This window comes from Coregonus clupeaformis, unplaced genomic scaffold (genome assembly GCF_020615455.1).
Source record: "Coregonus clupeaformis isolate EN_2021a unplaced genomic scaffold, ASM2061545v1 scaf0009, whole genome shotgun sequence".
Taxonomy (NCBI): Eukaryota; Metazoa; Chordata; class Actinopteri; order Salmoniformes; family Salmonidae; genus Coregonus; species Coregonus clupeaformis.
The window spans coordinates 1,068,381-1,087,815 of record NW_025533464.1 but is presented as its reverse complement, the minus strand read 5'-3'; the positions used below and the strand labels follow the sequence as shown (position 1 = coordinate 1,087,815).

The following is a 19,435-nucleotide window of genomic DNA, read 5'->3' as shown; positions in this document are numbered from 1 at the left end:
TTTCACTTTCTCTTAATTTTCAACCCAATAACCTTATAGTCAAGAGACGAAGGAGTAGCCTGCAAGGTTTCTTGGAATCAGTCCATACCTGTCCCAGTTGTATCATGTCTACATGGGAAAGAGAGAGTTAAAGAGGGTGAGAGATTGAAAGAAAGAGTGAAAGAGGGAGACTTATAGAGTGAACAGTCAATATAGGGTCATGAACCTTTTACCGCGGTGGGCTAAAACGTGTCCACACAGACCGTTTCTTGGTAGTCTTAAACAAATCTACTTTGAAACAAACGTATACACCTCACACATGGTTATGGGCTTACATTGAAGAAGACACCTGTACCATGTATGATATAGAGTTGAAATGTATTCAATTTTGAGTTTGCATCCCAATATGACACTTTATATACAGTATATCACAGAAGACTGAAATATAACAAAACGCCTAGTTTGTTTATTGATCTGTACACTGAGGGTGACTATTCAAATATGCTCAGCTGGTCAATATCCCCCTCCAGTGATTCCCCGACATCTTGTCAACATGTGCCCTGAAAATCGCTGCAGATATCTTCTACCAATCTGACTGTATGTGCTTTTATCCATACCAAGGCTTTTAGGTGTCAAAAACCTCTCCAAAATGTCAAATTGTGTCAAATCTTTCTACAGCAATTTTATGGATAAAATGACATTCTTTGATGTTCATGAGTGTTTGTGTTTAGGCCCGGTGGCCAAAAACCTCTCCAAATACATTTACGGTTTTAGACCTATTCTTCAAAATATCTTACAGATATCTTACAGGCCCTTTCTCACCCTCACTCATCATGCTACAAGCTGACAGGCACAGACCATAAAAGCCTCCAGCTCACTCAACTACACCTCCCCGTCTCCAGCATGGAGCAGATAAGGATGTGGCTCCACTGAACTGACCAATCAGCAGTGAGGAGACTTGATAGGCAATGTACTCTTGTGACCCCTTCAACACCAACTGTTCTATCACCAACAAGTACATCACCCCATCTAGTGGAGAGGTGTCAATTGCACAGGTCATGACAGTTTAGCTGTATTGAACATGTAGCTGTACCGAACACAGGCCCACAGCCCATTTGAACTGTTCCAGCTTTACTCAATGTTGATGCTATACAGACACTACAAATACAGAGCAAAGGACAGGCAAGGGAAATACAGGTAGCCTTCGTTCATGCCACAGTAAAGGGGATGTACAGATACCTATAGATTTTTATGTGCATGCAAAGGGGAGCTCTGGTCAGGGACACAGCTGTGGTGAGTAGTAATACTTATTTTTTTGTAATCCGGGGAGAGGTTGCATCACAGAGATTCCTGAAAGGTGAAATACAATTGTGTAAATGTTTAGTATTTTTGGTCTCTGAATTTAAAAAGCCCTGGATAGCCTAAAGACACTATAAACAGGGGCCCTTGTTGGGACCACAATTGCTTGGCAGCATATTCAGGATTTCTTTCAAAAGCGAGTCAGTTGGCTATAACAATTGAATAAACTAGATATTCAAAATAGTGTTGTGCTAGCATAGGCTATAAAGCGCTAACACAGCCAGCCAAAAGTACCTGTGGTAGGTGAGGATGGAGGAGAGTGACTGGTGTGGATCAATTGATTCATCCAGGAGAGAGGTTTCATATGAGCAGGGGTTTGAACATCATTCCTGAAGTAAAATAGATGGCGCCGACAGACATGGCAGCTCTGCTTCTAGCTCCAAAGCAACTTTGCAGTATGTTGTTTTTTTGTGTGTTATTTCTTACATTATTAGCCCAGAACGTTGTTTGTGTTATTACATACAGCCATAAATAACTTTTGGATATCAGAGCGGCGGTAACTCACCAGCATTATGACCACAAATCAAATCAAATTGTATTTGTCACATCCACCGAATACAACAGGTGTAGATCTTACCGTAAAATGCTTACCGTATTTTCCGCACTATAAGGCGCACCGGATTATAAGGCGCACCTTCAATGAATGGCCTATTTTAGAACTGTTTTCATATATATAGGGCGCACCGGATTATAAGGCGCATAGAATAGAAGATACTGCAGTCAAACGTTTGACTGGGGTTGCGTTATGTATCCACTAGATGGAGCTGTGCTAAAGGGAATGTCAACAAAACAGTCAGATAAAGTCAAACTTTATTAAGCGTTCTGACAACTCCGTTCACTCCCATGGTAACGTTGTTCAAACGTTAATGTGCATATTAACAATATCTCCCAGCCTTGCTCACTCTTCTCCCAAACGTGGAGGGGAACTTTTCCCTGATTCAGTAAACACGTAGTAAAATAAACTCGAATTATTCTTCTTCAGTGTCCGAATTGAACAGTTGGGCGACTACGGCATCCAACCTGCCCGGCTCCCTCTCGTCATTATCCGAGTCAGTGTCGCTGCTGTTGCCTGGCAGTTCAGAGATTATTCCTGCCTTCGTGAAAGCTTGGACCACAGTTGAGACTGATATACCAGCCCAGGCATCCACGATCCATTGGCAGATAGTGGCGTAAGTTGCCCGGCGCTGTCTCCCCGTCTTGATGAACGTGTGTACGCCTTCTGTCATCCACTGCTCCCACGCAGCTCGCAGTCTAGCTTTGAACGCCCTGTTGACACCAATATCTAGCGGCTGGAGTTCTTTAGTTAATCCACCCGGAATGACGGCAAGCTCCGAATTAGTTTGCTTCACTTGTTTTTTGACAGCATCGGTGATATGGGTGCGCATGGAGTCGTAGATCAATAGGGACGGAGCTGTGTGGAAAAAGCCACCCGGTCTCTTGACGTAAATTTCTCTCAGCCACTCACTCATCTTTTCCTCATCCATCCAGCCCTTCAGGCTAGCTTTGATGACGACGCCGGCTGGAAAGTTTTCTTTTGGCAAGGTCTTCCTCTTGAAAATAACCATGGGTGGAATTTTCTGGCCATTAGCCTGGCAGGCGAGAACTACAGTGAAGGATGACTTCTCATTCCCTGTGGTGCGTACAGACACCGTACTGGTCCCCGTTTTCTCCACAGTGCGGTTCACGGGAATATGAAAGGTGAGTGGAACCTCGTCCATGTTGGTGATGTGCTCTGGCCGGATCTTCTTTTCAGTGATCTTCTTTTTGCAGTATGCGCGGAAAGTGACCAGCTTTTCTTTTCTTTTGGCAGTTGCTGCGAGACGGTAGTTCGTGTGCGGATGGAGAGATTACGTCTTTTCATAAAACGAAAGCACCAAGAAGGACCGCCTCGAAATTCATCGATGATCATGTCCCGTGCTAGCGCTGTTGCCTTCATTCGAATAGTGACTGTAGAGACGCTTCTACTTGCTGCTCTCTGTTCAACAACCCACTGTTCGAGTTTGTCCTCTAACTGTGGCCATCTCGCTTTGTTCCCTCGGAAACTCTGTTTAGTCTTCTTTACTTGGCGCAGGTCATCTTCTTGCTTCCTCCACTTCCGTACCATTGATTAATTAATGTTGAATTCTCTCGCTGCTGCTCTATTCCAATATTCTACTGCGTGACCGACAGCCTTGAGCTTGAACTCTGCGTCATAAGCGTGTCTCTTGAAAGGTGCCATTTTGGGGTCTTTATACACACACAAGTGGTGTGGGACTGTGAGTAAGCACAGTACCTGTGTTTACTGACTACGGTAGCCGTAATGCTGCAAGCGGTGCGGCTTTGTAGTTTACCAGTCGTACTGAAACATTTCATTATTATTAAATTGTTTTTATTGTTTTTTCATACTGAAACATTTTGACAGAGCGCCTTGAGCGCCGTGTACAACCAGTATGGATCAACCAATTAACCAATTGTTCCATATATAAGGTGCTCCGGATTATAAGGCGCACTGTCGTTTTTTGAGAAAATTAAAGGCTTTTAAGTGCGCCTTATAGTGCGGAAAATACGGTACTTACAAGCCCTTAACCAACAATGCAGTTCAAGAAATAGAGTTAAGAAAATATTTACTATATAAACTAAAGTAAAAAATAATAAATTACAATACCAAGGCTATATTCAGGGGGTACCGGTACTGAGTCAATGTGCGGGGGTACAGGTTAGTCAAGGTAATTTGTATATGTAGGTAGGGGTATGACTTTCCCAAACTACGACTTTCCCAAAATATTACTTTCCCAAATTGGATACATTGTTCGTACCCCCCAGGGCATTTTAACTTATCCCAGAGGCTGCTCCAAGACGCCGCCGGCAGAGAAGAGGTATTCGGAGTGGACTTCTAGTCCGACTCAGGAGGCGTGCACACCATCCACCGCTTCCGAGTATATTACTCGCTAATGTTCAGTCCCTGGACAATAAAGTAGATGAGCTCAGGGCGAGGATCTCCTTTCAGAGAGACCTCAGGGACTGTAACATACTCTGTTTCACGGAATCATGGCTCTCTCCGGATATACTGTCCCCGCCCATATAGCCAGCTGGGTTCTCAGTACATCGCACAGACAGGAATAAAGAACTCTCCGGGAAGAAGAAAGGCGGTGGTGTATGTTTCATGAATAACTACTCATGGTGTGATTGTGATAACGTGCAGCCCCCCCTCTGTACTCCCTGTTCACCCATGACTGCGTGGCCACGCACGCCTCCAACTCAATCATCAAGTTTGCAGATGACAACAGTAGTAGGCCTGATTACCAATGACGAGACAGCCTACAGGGAGGAGGTGAGGGCCCTGGCGGAGTGGTGCAGGAAAATAACCTCTCCCTCAACATCAACAAGATGAAGGAGCTGATCATGGACTTCAGGAGACAGCAGAGGGAGCATGGCCCTATCCACATTGACGGAGCCGCAGTGGAGAAGGTGAAAAGCTTCAAGGTCCTCTCCATACACATCACTGACAATCTGAAATGGTCCACCCACACAGACAGTGTAGTCAAGAAGGCGCAACAGTGCCTCTTCAACCTCAGGAGGCTGACGAAATTAGTATTTTACAGATCCACAATTGAGAGCATCCTGTTGGGCTGTATCACCGTCTGGTACGGCAACTGCACTGCCCGCAACCGCAGGGCTCTCCAGAGCGTGGTGCGGTCTGCCCAACGCATCACTGGGGGCACACAGCCTGCCCTCCAGGACACCTACAGCACCCTATGTCACATGAAGGCCAAAAAGATAATCAAGGACATCAACCACCCGAGCCACTGCCTGTTCACCTCTCTATCATCCAGATGGCGAGGTCAGTACAGGTGCATCAAAGCTGGGACAGAGAGACTGAAAAACAGCTTCTATCTCAAGGCCATCAGACTGTTAAATAGCCATCACTAGCTGGCTACCACCTGGATACTCAACACTGCACCTTAGAGGCTACTGCCTGTTTGACATAGAAACTCCAGATTTTCAGCGGGAGTTTTCAAATACGGTTGATGAATTATGAAAATATGAAGAATATTAATAAATAGACGCCAGTGGGCCACTAGAGTGCGCTAAAGCAGGATGAGACAAAAGAAAGTATTGGATTGTTGTGAAAATTGGCAGAAGAAAGATCTAGGTTACCGTTCATGATAACAGTTCGTATAGGGTCACCCACGAGCTTTGGGGATTTTAATTTTGGGAAGGAGGGGGAGGGTTGGAGTCCCTCCGGAGGGCGGGCCCCCCAGATAGTACAGTTGAAGTCGGAAGTTTACATACACTTAGGTTGGAGTCATTAAAACTTGTTTTTCAACCACTCCACAAATTTCTTGTTAACAAACTATAATTTTGGCAAGTTGCTTAGGACATCTACTTTGCGCATGACACAAGTAATTTTTCCCACAATTGTTTACAGACAGATTGCCACTTATAATTCACTGTATCACAATTCCAGTGGGTCAGATGTTTACATACACTAAGTTGACTGTGCATTTAAACAGCTTGGAAAATTCCAGAAAATGATATCATGGCTTTAGAAGCTTCTGATAGGCTAATTGACATCATTTGAGTCAATTGGAGGTGTACCTGTGGATGTATTTCAAGGCCTACCTTCAAACTCAGTGCCTCTTCGCTTGGCATCATGGGAAAATCAAAAGAAATCAGCCAAGACCTTAGAAAAAAAATTGTAGACCTCCACAAGTCTGGTTCATCCTTGGGAGCAATTTCCAAACGCCTGAAGGTACCACGTTCATCTGTACAAACAATAGTACACAAGTATAAACACCATGGGACCACGCAGCCGTCATACTGCTCAGGAAGGAGACGCGTTCTAGAGATGAACGTACTTTGGTGCGAAAAGTGCAAATCAATCCCAGAACAACAGCAAAGGACCTTGTGAAGATGCTGGAGGAAACAGGTACAAAGTATCTATATCTACAGTAAAACGAGTCATATAGACATATAACCTGAAAGGCCACCCAGCAAGGAAGAAGCCACTGCTCCAAAACCGCCATAAAAAAGGCAGACTACGGTTTGCAACTGCACACGGGGACAAAGATCGTACTTTTTGGAGAAATGTCCTCTGGTCTGATGAAACAAAAATAGAACTGTTTGGCCATAATGACCATCGTTATGTTAGGAGGAAAAAGGGGAAGGCTTGCAAGCCGAAGAACACCATCCCAATCGTGAAGCACGGGGGTGGCAGCATCATGCTGTGGTGGTACTTTGCTGCAGGAGGGACTGGTGCACTTCACAAAATAGATGGCATCATGAGGAAGGAAAATTATGTGGATATATTGAAGCAACATCTCAAGACATCAGTCAGGAAGTTAAAACTTGGTCGCAAATGGGTCTTCCAAATGGACAATGACCCCCAAGCATACTTCCAAAGTTGTGGCAAAATGGCTTAAGGACAACAAAGTCAAGGTATTGGAGTGGCCATCACAAAGCCCTGACCTCAATCCTATAGAAAATGTGTGGGCAGAACTGAAAAAGCGTGTGCGAGCAAGGAGGCCTACAAACCTGACTCAGTTACACAGCTCTGTCAGAAGGAATGGGCCAAAATTCACCCAACTTATTGTGGGAAGCTTGTGGAAGGCTACCCGAAGCGTTTGACCCAAGTTAAACAATTTAAAGGCAATGCTACTAAATACTAATTGAGTGCATGTAAACTGAATATGTCATAAGCCATTTTATTTATTTATTTATTACAGGAAATTAGCTTTAAAGCTGCAAAATTCTCTCTCTGCTCCCCATGCACCGAATACAACAAGTGTAGACTTTACTGTGAAGTGCTTACTTACGAGCCCTCTCCCAACAACCAGAGTTAAAAAGTAAGAACATTTGCACCAAAAAAAGGAAATAGGAACACAATAAAATAACGAAGCTATATAAAAGGAATACCTGTACCGAGTCAATGTGCTGGGGTACGAGGTACTTGAGGTGATTGAGGTAATATGTACATGTAGGTAGGGGTAAAAGTGACTAGGCAATCAGGATAGATAATAAACAGATAATAAACAGAGTAGCAGCAGCGTGGGAAAGTGTGTCTATGTGTGTGTGTGAGCGTTTGTGTGTGTGTGTGTTTGTGTGTGTCGCTGTAGTATGTGTGAGTGTGTGGGTGAGTCCAGTGAGTGTGCATAGAGCCAGTGCAAGAGAGTCAGTGCAAAAAAAAGGGGATCACTAAAATAGTCCGGGTAGCCATTTGATTAACTATTACACTACCTCAGTATTTTCTTATCACCAATAGATTTTCTTTATAGGAACTCTGTGTACATACCAGTCATTAGATCCATTCCATCAAAGTGTAGATACGATGAACACACATAACTAGCTCAGTACAGGTGCAGAGCAGTAAATAAGTGAAATCAGTGGAGAAATTGTTTTTGTGAGCTACGGATCACTGTTTAATTCCCTTGAGAATCAATTTTCCTTTGAACAAAACAATTATCCAATTCCTCCCAATGGAAGGCCCTAACACACTGTCTCGCCATCCCTCCCCTCCTCTAGCTAGGTGCTGTGAGGATGTGATCGAGACGGTCAAGGAGGCTCGGAAGCGTAACCTGGGTCCCCTCCACCCCTCATTCAACCCGCTCAAGAGCATCAGGTCGGGCCTGGAGCGCGACCTGCCCGCCGATGCACACACACTCGCCTCCGGGAGGCTGTGTGTGTCACTCACTCGCGTGTCTGATGGACAAAACGTCATCGTGTCCGAGTTCAAGTCCAAGGAGGAGCTCATCCAGGTGAGTGTGCCTCGCTCAACCCACCTGGGCTGCTATTCACAAAACATAGGAGCACTGATCTAGGATCAGTTTGGCCTTTTTAAATCATAATGGATAAGGAGGTGGCACCTGATCCTAGATCAATACTCCTACTATGAAACGCGTTGTGAATATGGGCCCTGAACACCCCTGAGCACTTGAGAGTTTTTCCATATCCCATATTTATCCCATACATATTTGTCCTTTCACCTACTGGCCTTGCCATTGACTTTTTACATAAGTTGTATTTAGTGTAAACTGGGTTGAACTGTGTAACATCTCTTTCTCTGGTGTGTCCACAGGCAATACTGTGTAGCTGTTTCATCCCCATATACTGTGGCCTGATCCCCCCATCCTTCCAAGGAGTGGTACGTTTCCTTGAACACTGTTTCCTTATTTTCTAAGAAGAAGCAGCAGATGTTGGACTTGGTTTATTATGGTCTCATCTTTAAGATGCCTTTATTGCTCAGGTCATAGTCATAAGGAGGCTATAGGTTCAAGTGTTACACGATGTTTGGATTTTTCTGTTTGCATGTCTGTCTGTCGGGTCTGTGCATACACTCTGGTACTTGTCCATTTGTCAGTCTACCCTACCCTAGTAGCTAATCAGCCCGAGGACCATTTCCCTTGGCAGGTCAGTGGTGTATTATATACACTACATGACCAAAAGTATGTGGACACCTGCCGTTCGAACATCTCATTCCAAAATCATGGGCTTTAATTTGGAGTTGACCCCCCCTTTGCTGCTATAACTGCCTCCACTCTTCTGGGAAGGCTTTCTACTAGATGTTGGAACATTGCTGAGGGGACTTGCTTCCATTCAGCCACAAGAGCATTAGTGAGGTTGGGCACTGATGTTGGGCGATTAGGCCTGGCTCGCAGTCGGCGTTCCAATTAATCCCAAAGGTGTTCGATGGGGTTGAGGTCAGGGCTCTGTGCAGGCCAGTCAAGTTCTTCTACACCGATCTCGACAAACCATTTCTGTATGGACCTCGCTTTGTGCACGGGGGCATTGTCATGCTGAAACAGGAAAGGGCCTTCCCCAAACTGTTGCCTAAAAGTTGGAAGCACAGAATCGTCTATAATGTCATTGAATGCTGTAGCATTTAGCTTTCCCTTCACTGGAACTAAGGGGCCTAGCCCAAACCATGAAAAACAGCCTCATACCATTATTCCTCCTCCATCAAATTTTACAGTTGGCACTATGCATTGGGGCAGGTAGCATCTGCCAAACCCAGATTCATCCGTTGGACTGCCAGGTGGTGAAGCGTGATTCATCACTCCAGAGAACGGGTTTCCACTGCTCCAGAGTCCAAAGGTGGTGTAAAGCTTTACACCACTCCAGCCGACGCTTGGCATTGCGCATGGTGATCTTAGGCTTGTGTGCGGATGCTCGGCCATGGACGAACAGTTATTGTGCTGACGTTGCTTCCAGAGGCAGTTTGGAACTCGGTAGTGAGTGTTGCAACCGAGGACAGACTATTTTTACGCACTACGCACTTCAGCGGTCCCGTTCTGTGAGCTTGTGTGGCCTACCACTTCACGGCTGAGCAGTTGTTGCTCCTAGACGTTTCCACTTCACAATAACAGCACTTACAGTTGACCGGTCAGCTCTAGCAGGGCAGAAATGTGACGAACTGACTTGTTGGGAAGGTGGCGTCATATGATGGTGCCACATTGAAAGTCACTGAGCTCTTCAGTAAGGCCATTCTACTGCCAATGTTTGTCTATGGAGATTGCATGGCTGTGTGCTCGATTTTATACACTTGTCAGCATCAGGTGTGGCTGAAATAACCAAATCCACTAATTTTAAAGGGGTGTCCACATACTTTTGTATATATAGTGTACTTCCAGACTGGCTTCTGGCTTCAGCAGATTGGGACCAGGGAGTCCAGGGTGGCTCCATTCTAAACTGAGTCACTAGGACATAGGAGCACAGTCCTCCAAAACATAAACTACCATATAACACTGACCGATTTAGGTATTCTCTCTCTCTCTCTCTCTCTCTCTCTCTCTCTCTCTCTCTCTCTCTCTCTCTCTCTCTCTCTCTCTCTCTCTCTCTCTCTCTCTCTCTCTCTCTCTCTCTCTCTCTCTCTCTCTCTCTCTCTCTCTCTCTCTCTCTCTCTCTCTCTCTCTCTCTCTCTCTCTCTCTCTCTCTCTCTCTCTCTCTCTCTCTCTCTCTCTCTCTCTCTCTCTCTCTCTCTCTCTCTCTCTCTCTCTCTCTCTCTCTCTCTCCTCTCTCAATTCAATTTCAATTTAAGGGCTTTATTGGCATGGGAAACGTGTGTTAACATTGCCAAAGCAAGTGAAGTAGATAGTAAACAAAAGTGAAATAAAATATTAACAGTAAACATTACACTCAGAAGTTTCAAAAGAATAAAGACATTTCAAATGTCATATTATGTATATATACAGTGTTGTAACAATGTGCAAATAGTTAAAAGTACAAATGGGAAAATAAATAAACATAAATATGGGTTGTATTTACAATGGTGTTTGTTCTTCACTGGTTGCCCTTTTCTTGTGGCAACAGGTCACAAATCTTGCAGCTGTGATGGCACACTGTGGTTTTTCACCTAGTAGATAAGGGAGTTTATCAAATTTGGGTTTGTTTTGAATTCTTTGTGGATCGCTGTAATCTGAGGGAAATATGTGTCTCTAATATGGTCATACATTTGGCAGGAGGTTAGGAAGTGCAGCTCAGTTTCCACCTCATTTTGTGGGCAGTGTGCACATATCCTGTCTTCTCCTGAGAGCCAGGTCTGCCTACGCTGCCTTTCTCAATAGCAAGGCTATGCTCACTGAGTCTGTACATAGTCAAAGCTTTCCTTAAGTTTGGGTCAGTCACAGTGGTCAGGTATTCTGCCACTGTGTACTCTCTGTTTAGGGCCAAATAGCATTCTAGTTTGCTCTGTTTTTTTGTTTGTTCTTTCCAATGTGTCAAGTAATTCTCTTTTTGTTTTCTCATGATTTGGTTGGGTCTAATTGTGTTGTTGTTGTTGTTGTTGTTGTTGTCCTGGGGCTGTGTGGGGTCTGTTTGTGTTTGTGAACAGAGGCCCAGGACGAGCTTACTTAGGGGACTCTTCTCCAAGTTCATCTCTCTGTAGGTGATGGCTTTGTTATGGAAGGTTTGGGAATCGCTTCCTTTTAAGTGGTTATAGAATTTAACGGCTCTTTTCTGGATTTTGATAATTAGCGGGTATTGGCCTAATTCTGCTCTGCATGCATTATTTGGTGTTTTACGTTGTACACGGAGGATGTTTTTGCAGAATTCTGCATGCAGAGTCTCAATTTGGTGTTTGTCCCATTTTGTGAATTCTTGGTTGGTGAGCGGACCCCAGACCTCAGAACCATAAAGGGCAATGGGTTCTATAACTGATTCAAGTATTTTTAGCCAGATCCTAATTGGTATGTCAAATTGTATGTTCCTTTTGATGGCATAGAAAGCCCTTCTTGCCTTGTCTCTCAGATCGTTCACAGCTTTGTGGAAGTTACCTGTGGCGCTGATGTTTAGGCCGAGGTATGTATAGTTTTTGTGTGCTCTAGGACAACGGTGTCTAGATGGAATTTGTATTTGTGGTCCTGGCAACTGGACCTTTTTTGGAACACCATTATTTTTGTCTTACTGAGATTTACTGTCAGGGCCCAGGTCTGACAGAATCTGTGCAGAAGATCTAGGTGCTGCTGTAGGCCCTCCTTGGTTGGTGACAGAAGCACCAGATCATCAGCAAACAGAAGACATTTGACTTCAGATTCTAGTAGGGTGAGGCCGGGTGCTGCAGACTGTTCTAGTGCCCTCGCCAATTCGTTGATATATATGTTGAAGAGGGTGGGGCTTAAACTGCATCCCTGTCTCACCCCACGGCCCTGTGGAAAGAAATGTGTGTGTTTTCTGCCAATTTTAACCGCACACTTGTTGTTTGTGTACATGGATTTTATAATGTCGTATGTTTTTCCCCCAACCCCACTTTCCATCAATTTGTATAGCAGACCCTCATGCCAAATTGAGTCAAAAGCTTTTTTGAAATCAACAAAGCATGAGAAGACTTTGCCTTTGTTTTGGTTTGTTTGTTTGTCAATTAGGGTGTGCAGGGTGAATACGTGGTCTGTCGTACCGGTAATTTGGTAAAAGCCAATTTGACATTTGCTCAGTACATTGTTTTCACTGAGGAAATGAACTAGTCTGCTGTTAATGATAATGCAGAGGATTTTCCCAAGGTTGCTGTTGACGCATATCCCACGGTAGTTATTGGGGTCAAATTTGTCTCCACTTTTGTGGATTGGGGTGATCAGTCCTTGGTTCCAAATATTGGGGAAGATGCCAGAGCTAAGGATGATGTTAAAGAGTTTAAGCATAGCTAATTGAAATTTGTGGTCTGTATATTTTATCATTTCATTGAGGATACCATCAACACCACAGGACTTTTTGGGTTGGAGGGTTTGTATTTTGTCCTGTAGTTCATTCAATGTAATTGGAGAATCCAGTGGGTTCTGGTAGTCTTTAATAGTTGATTCTAAGATTTGCATTTGATCATGTATATTTTTTTGCTGTTTGTTCTCTGTTATAGGGCCAAAAAGATTGGAGAAGTGGTTTACCCATACATCTCCGTTTTGGATAGATAGCTCTTCGTGTTGTTGTTTGTTTAGTGTTTTCCAATTTTCCCAGAAGTGGTTAGAGTCTATGGATTCTTCAATTACATTGAGCTGATTTCTGACATGCTGTTCCTTCTTTTTCCGTAGTGTATTTCTGTATTGTTTTAGTGATTCACCATAGTGAAGGCGTAGGCTCAGGTTTTCTGGGTCTCTATGTTTTTTGGTTGGATAGGTTTCTCAATTTCTTTCTTTGGTTTTTGCATTCTTCATCAAACCATTTATCACTGTTATTACTTTTCTTTGGTTTTCTGTTAGAGATTTTTAGATTTGATAGGAAGCTGAGAGGTCAAATATACTGTTTAGGTTTTCTACTGCCAAGTTTACACCTTCACTATTACAGTGGAACGTTTTGTCCAGGAAGTTGTCTAGAATGGATTGAATTTGTTGTTTCCTAATTGTTTTTTGGTAGGTTTCAACACTACTTTCCTTCCATCTATAGCATTTCTTAATATTATTCAGTTCCTTTGGCTTTGATGCCTCATGATTGAGTATTGCTCTGTTCAAGTAGACTGTGATTTTGCTGTGGTCTGATAGGGGTGTCAGTGGGCTGACTGTGAACGCTCTGAGAGACTCTGGGTTGAGGTCAGTGATAAAGTAGTCTACAAAAATAAAAATAAAATAATGACAGTACTACTGCCAAGAGATGCCAAGAGATGAGCTATAGGTGTACCTACCATAGGAGTCCCCTCGAAGCCTACCATTGACTATGTACATACCCAGTGTGCGACAGAGCTGCAGGAGTCGTGACCCGTTCTTGTTGGTTATGTTGTCGTAGTTGTGCCTAGGGGGGCATATGGGGGAGGGAATGCTGTCACCTCCAGGTAGGTGTTTGTCCCCCTGTGTGCTGAGGGTGTCAGGTTCTTGTCCAGTTCTGGCATTTAGGTCGCCACAGACTAGTACATGTCCCTGGGTCTGGAAATGATTGATTTCCCCCTCCAGGATGGAGAAACTGTCTTCATTAAAGTATGGGGATTCTAGTGGGGGATATAGGTAGCACACAGGAGGACATTTTTCTCAGTTGAGATAATTTCCTTTTGAATTTCTAACCAAATGTAAAATGTTCCTGTTTTGATTAATTTAATGGAGTGAGTTAGGTCTGCTCTATACCAAATTAGCATACCCCCTGAGTCCCTTCCCTGTTTCACACCTGGTAGTTTGGTGGATGGGACTATCAGCTCTCTGTAACCTAGAGGGCAACCAGTGGGTCCGTCTCCTCTATACCATGTTTATAGAGGAGTCTGTATAGACACATGCATGTCACTGAGTTAAAGCAGTTAAAACCCACACGTCACTGAGTTAAAGCAGTTCTGCATGGAAGAGTGGGCCAAAATTCCTCCACAGCGACGTGAGAGACTGATCAACAACTACAGGAAGCATTTGGTTGGAGTCATTGCAGCTAAAGGTGGCACAACCAGTTATTGAGTGTAAGGGGGCAATTACTTTTTCACACAGGGGAATTGGGTGTTGCATAACTTTGTTTATGAAATAAATATGTAATTGTTGTGTTATTTGTTCACTTATGTTCCCTTTATCTAATATTTGGTTTTGGTTGAAGATCTGATAACATTCAGTATCACAAATATGCAAAAGTAGAGAAAATTAGAAAGGGGGCAAATACTTTTTCATAGCACTGTATATAAGACTGGCGTAAAAATTGATTAATTCTCCAAATAGTAATGTCAGATTGTTTGGTCATGAGTTGGCAGTGTGGAGAGGCTGGCTAATGGTAAATCTTGTACTGACATGTCTAATATGCCCTCAAGAGGGGAATTTCCTTGAATATGTCGTATCATATTAGATTTCAGTGATAACCGAGTTAGGTTATAAATGACATGTTTTTTAGCAGAAGATAGGTGGAGGCAGTCAACAACAAATATTTATAATATATTTTCCAAATACTATTATTTACTTACTTTCTCCTCAAAAGACCTAGGGGTCTCTGTCAGTGCTTTAAAGACCTATGTGCTATATCTATTTCTGTCTCAGGCACGGGGCTGTTGAAAGAGAGCGACCCGGCTCTACATATTTTACTGGTTTGTGACTCACTGACACCGCCCCCCGGTTAGAGGGGAATAAAGCAGCCCAAGCGTTAACACACACAGGAACTTTAAATCACACACAGGAGAAGATGTACATGGGTATGGTTCTGTAATGGACAGAAATAGAGAGGTAATACATATGCTATACAGGAGATAAATACACTGGCCTGAATATATATTTTCAGAGTACGATAGAATGGGATATGGGATAAAACAACAAGGACTGTGTCTAATAATGACCTAATAAGCATGTATTATATAGTAACACCAGATTAATGACTAGCATGGTGATGACACAGTAAGAATAATGGCAAGGATTGTATATTATACAAATAGTATGCTATTGCACAGCAACACACAAGAGCAAGGACTCATCATTGCATACAATATCAGAAGTAACATAATAACTTGAATGAGAACTACATGGAATACTACTACTCTAGCACATACTACAATGATAACAGCGACATCAACTTACTTTGTAGTCACGAATCGTATGCGCATATGTTCACCCACACTCACAGACTGGAATAACACAGTTTAGGTACGGCAATATTTACTCCCTTGGAGAGCATGGGGTCAGGCTGGCTAGCCAATCAGGGCCTGGAGAGACTGCATGGCTAGAGCTTGCACAGGGTTGAGACACATGGCTATTGTCTGATTGGCTGAAGCCATAAACTGGAGGAGATATCATCTCTCTGGTCGGGGGGTGAAAGGGTGAGGATGGGTGAGAGAGACAGCGTGGCTCCAGAAAGCAAATAAACAAATGCTCACACAAAACAGTGATATAGCGCCCTTGGCAGGGGGATTCTGTAACAGCTGTATTGATGTGTCTTGCCCCTTAGAGTGAATGCCAGACAAATCTTCTCTAAGTTCATAGCCTTTATAAGCGATGTAGAACAGTCATCTCTGTCAGCCCTGAGACATCTTGACCACAGTATGCCTGGGGTCTTGCTCTGTGGAGAGGCTGTGGTCCTGATGTAAGTAAATAGTCAAACAGCCTTGTTTATAATTGAGCATGGGTCCAAAAACACCCAAGTATTCTCACTTTCTCTCCCCCTCCTCCCTCTCTCCCCCCCTCTTCTCTCTCCAGCGTTATGTGGATGGGGGGATCAGTGACAACCTTCCACAGTCAGTGCTGAAGAACACCATCAGCATCTCGCCGTTCTCTGGCGAAAGCGACATCTGTCCCCGGGACACCTCCTTCAACTTCCACGAGCTTCGTCTCAACAACACCTCCATCCGGTTGAACCTGGGCAACATGTACCGCCTCAGCAAGGCCCTGTTCCCCCCAGAACTCAAGGTACACACTTAGCACCTTTTTTTCTATCTAGAACCTTAAATGGTTCTTCGGCTGTCACCATAGGACTCTTTGAAGATCCATTTTTGGTTCCAAGTAGAACCCTTTTGGGTTCCATGTAGAAGCATTTCCACAGAGAGCTGGAACCAAAAAGGGTTCTCATATGGGGAAGCCGGAAAACCCTTTGCAATCCTTTTTTCAAAGAGCGTAGGACTCCCGCTATGACTGCTTACCAATGTGTTATTTATGGGTTATGAATGTGTTATGTAGGCCCTGTTGCCAAAGGTAGGATGGAGGATCAGGATGCTCCTTAGTCCCATTCATTAGATGGGTTGTTTATGACTACTTGTAAATGCCTTATGTATGGTTATGAATGTGTTATGAAATGTTTGGGTTACGGTATGTAACCCCGGTTCTCTGAAGGAGATGAGGGAGACATCTCACTATGGGACACACCCTCTTCTGCGGGTCATTGGTTGAAACCTTATTCAAATAACGCCTAACAGGCCAATCAGAGCTTTGTTGGTGTACGCGTCTATATAACACCCTGCACTGCTCTGGTTTCCTCATTATAAGAACTACCTCTTACACGAGTCGTGCAAGAGGGGCAATCTGGTGAGATGTCTCCCTCATCTCCTACAGAGAACTGGGGTTACATACCGTAACCCAAAGTTTTCTTTCAGTCGACTCGTTTCGACATCTCACTATGGGACACTTGCAAAACGCCCGATTGCCAATAGTCTGTTTCCTGAGAAGCCTGTTGTGGTACATGGTAATGTACCTGATCCATCCTACTCAGCTCCAGCACCAAGGACTGTGTGCCAGGGAGGGTGCAGTAACGTCCAGGCGATAGAACCTCACAAAGGTGTGAGGGGAAGCCCAACTAGCCGCTGCACAAATCTCCAAGACGGAGATGCCTCTGAACAGTGCCCATGATGTGGCAATTCCTCTAGTGGAATGTGCCCGGACACCCAGGGGAGACAACTGCACACCTTGGTGATAGCCTCCACTACCCAATGGGAGAGGTGTTGTTTGGGCAAAGCCCTACCCCGAGCAGGGTTGGTGAAGCAAACAAACAGTTGGTCACAACTCCGGAATGACCTAGTCCTGTCTATGTAGATGTGCAGTGCGTGCACCGGACACAACATGTTAAGGCACCGCTGCTCTGGAGAAGAGAACGGTGGACGGTGGAAGGGGAAGAGGTCAGTGGCTTGACTCATGGAAATGACCTTAGGAATGAATGCGGCGTTCATTCCTAACCTTGGAGTAGTTAGGGGCAAATTGAGTGCATAAAGGATGAACCGGGAGCGCATGAAGGTCGCTAACGCGCTTGGCCGTGGCGAGCAACAGGGCCGTCTCATAAGAGAGTCTTAAGATCCACTGTCTCCAGGGGTTCAGAGTGATTGCCTGTAAGTGCATCCAGAACAATGCAAGTGGCTTGGAGACCAGATGGAGACAGCGCGCTCCCTTCATAAAACAATGAACCAGGGAGTGAGCCCCGATCGTCATCTCACCTAGTCCTAAATGACAGGCTGAGATCGCCGCCAAGTAGATCTGAATGGTGGAAAATGCCTTGCCCTTGTCAAACAATTCCTGTAGGAAGGAGAGAACGGCAGGGATGGAACACTGAAAGGAGACCAACTCTCGTCTCTAACCCAACCTCTCGAATACCCTCCACTTCAGGTCGTAAAGATCTCTTGTAGAAGGGGCTGTGGCGCTCTAAATTGTGGCAACCACGTTCGGAGGCAAGCCCGCCAAGGCTAAGTTGGACCTCTCACGGGCCAGCCCAGAGATCCATCAGCTCAGGATGAGGGTGGAATATTTCACTCTGCTCTTGGGATAGCAGATCCCTGCGCTGTGGGAGGCGCCATGGTTACGCGTACAGGAGAGGTACAATCTCCGCCAGCCATGGCTTCCCGGGTAATGCGGAGCTATCACAATGAGGGATAGACCATTTTCTGTACGAAAACGTTGATATGGGCTGTACTCATAGAGTCTGACCATACGCCGTTCACCATATGCCCTTCGTGGACTGCCCCCATCCCTGTAGTGATGCATCCGTTGTCACTACTTTGCGCATGACGACTCTCCCAGTAGGGCAGCCCTGCGTCAAGAGGGATGGGTCTTTCCAGCATTGAAGTGCCGATAGACACTTTGCAGAGAGAAGCACGTGCCTGTGCCGGTGGAGAGACGGGTCCAAGCGGAGTGGAGTGAGGTCACCCAATGCTGGAAGTCTCTCATGAGGAGGAGACCAAGCGGAACTGCCACAATCATGGAGGCCATGAGCCCAAGAAGCCTCAGACACATCCATTACGTGACTGATGTTGTTGGGCAAAACACTGAGAGGCAGTGGCGAAAAGATGTCTCTTGTCTCCATGGTGAGGGCTGCTCAACAGGCTACAGAGTCCAGAGACAATCCCAAAAATACTTTCTGCTGGGTTGGTAAGAGCGAGCTTTTGGCACGATTTATCCTGAAGTCTAGAGCGAGCAGGTATACAACAGCGGGCTGTGTGCTCCGCTGCCCGAGCCCAAGTGTCCGCGTAGATCAACCAGTCAGATCAACCAGTCGTCGATGGTACGTCAGGACTCTTAAGCCGCTCTCCCGTAGGGGGGCTAGGGCGGCTTCGACACACTTCGTGAATGTCCGTGGGGCAAGGGACAGACCGAATGGTAAGGTGAGATATTCGTAGGCTATGCCCTCGAAGGGCCGATCGAAGGCGAAACTTAGAAATCTCCTGTGTGCAGGACAAGCATCCTTGAGGTCTACTGTGGTGAACCACTCGTTAAGCCGAATCAAATCTAACAGCATGCGATACGTTATCATTCAAAATTTGTAGACTTTCAGATGCTTGTTGAGGTGCTGTAAATCCAGGATCTCCTTTTTTGGGGGGGACCAAGAAATAACGTCTGAATAAGCCCTGGTGAGCTTCCTCCCTCAGCACCACGCATACGGCTCCCTTGGCCAACAGAGACTGTATCTCGTCTCTGAGGACTTTGGCTGCTTCCTCCTGTGCAGTGGACTTCACTATTCCCATGAAACGCGGGGGGACCCCTGCGAATTGTAGTCTGTACCCCTGGTCTACGGTGCGTAGGACCCAAGGGGAGACTGCACATGCATGCCATTGCTCTCTGTGAGGAGCAAGGGAACCCACCTGTCCACTGGGGGTCCGGGGAGCCCTGTGGCAGTCACCCCACTGGGGCAACTCTGCATGTGGCAACCTGTCCCGTGGAAGGGACGTGGGCCCTGCCAGGCCTGGTGGCTGGACAAGGACGCCCTTGAGAGGTTGATTGTTTTGCATGGGAACATTCTGAACCATCACCCTCGGCCCGTGGGCCTGGATGTGATGGGAACT

The 19,435-nt window shown here is 45.2% G+C and overlaps 1 protein-coding gene across 1 annotated transcript in view; it reads left to right on the top strand.

Annotated features, from left to right (window-relative positions):
* Positions 1 to 19,435, top strand: part of LOC121575707 (patatin-like phospholipase domain-containing protein 2) — a 33,954-nt gene that overhangs the window by 988 nt on the left and 13,531 nt on the right. Inside the window, exons 2-4 of the mRNA XM_041888991.2 lie at positions 7,840 to 8,072; positions 8,393 to 8,458; positions 15,876 to 16,085. Coding sequence (XP_041744925.1) covers positions 7,840 to 8,072; positions 8,393 to 8,458; positions 15,876 to 16,085 — 509 coding nt within the window. The remainder of the gene's footprint in view (positions 1 to 7,839; positions 8,073 to 8,392; positions 8,459 to 15,875; positions 16,086 to 19,435) is intronic.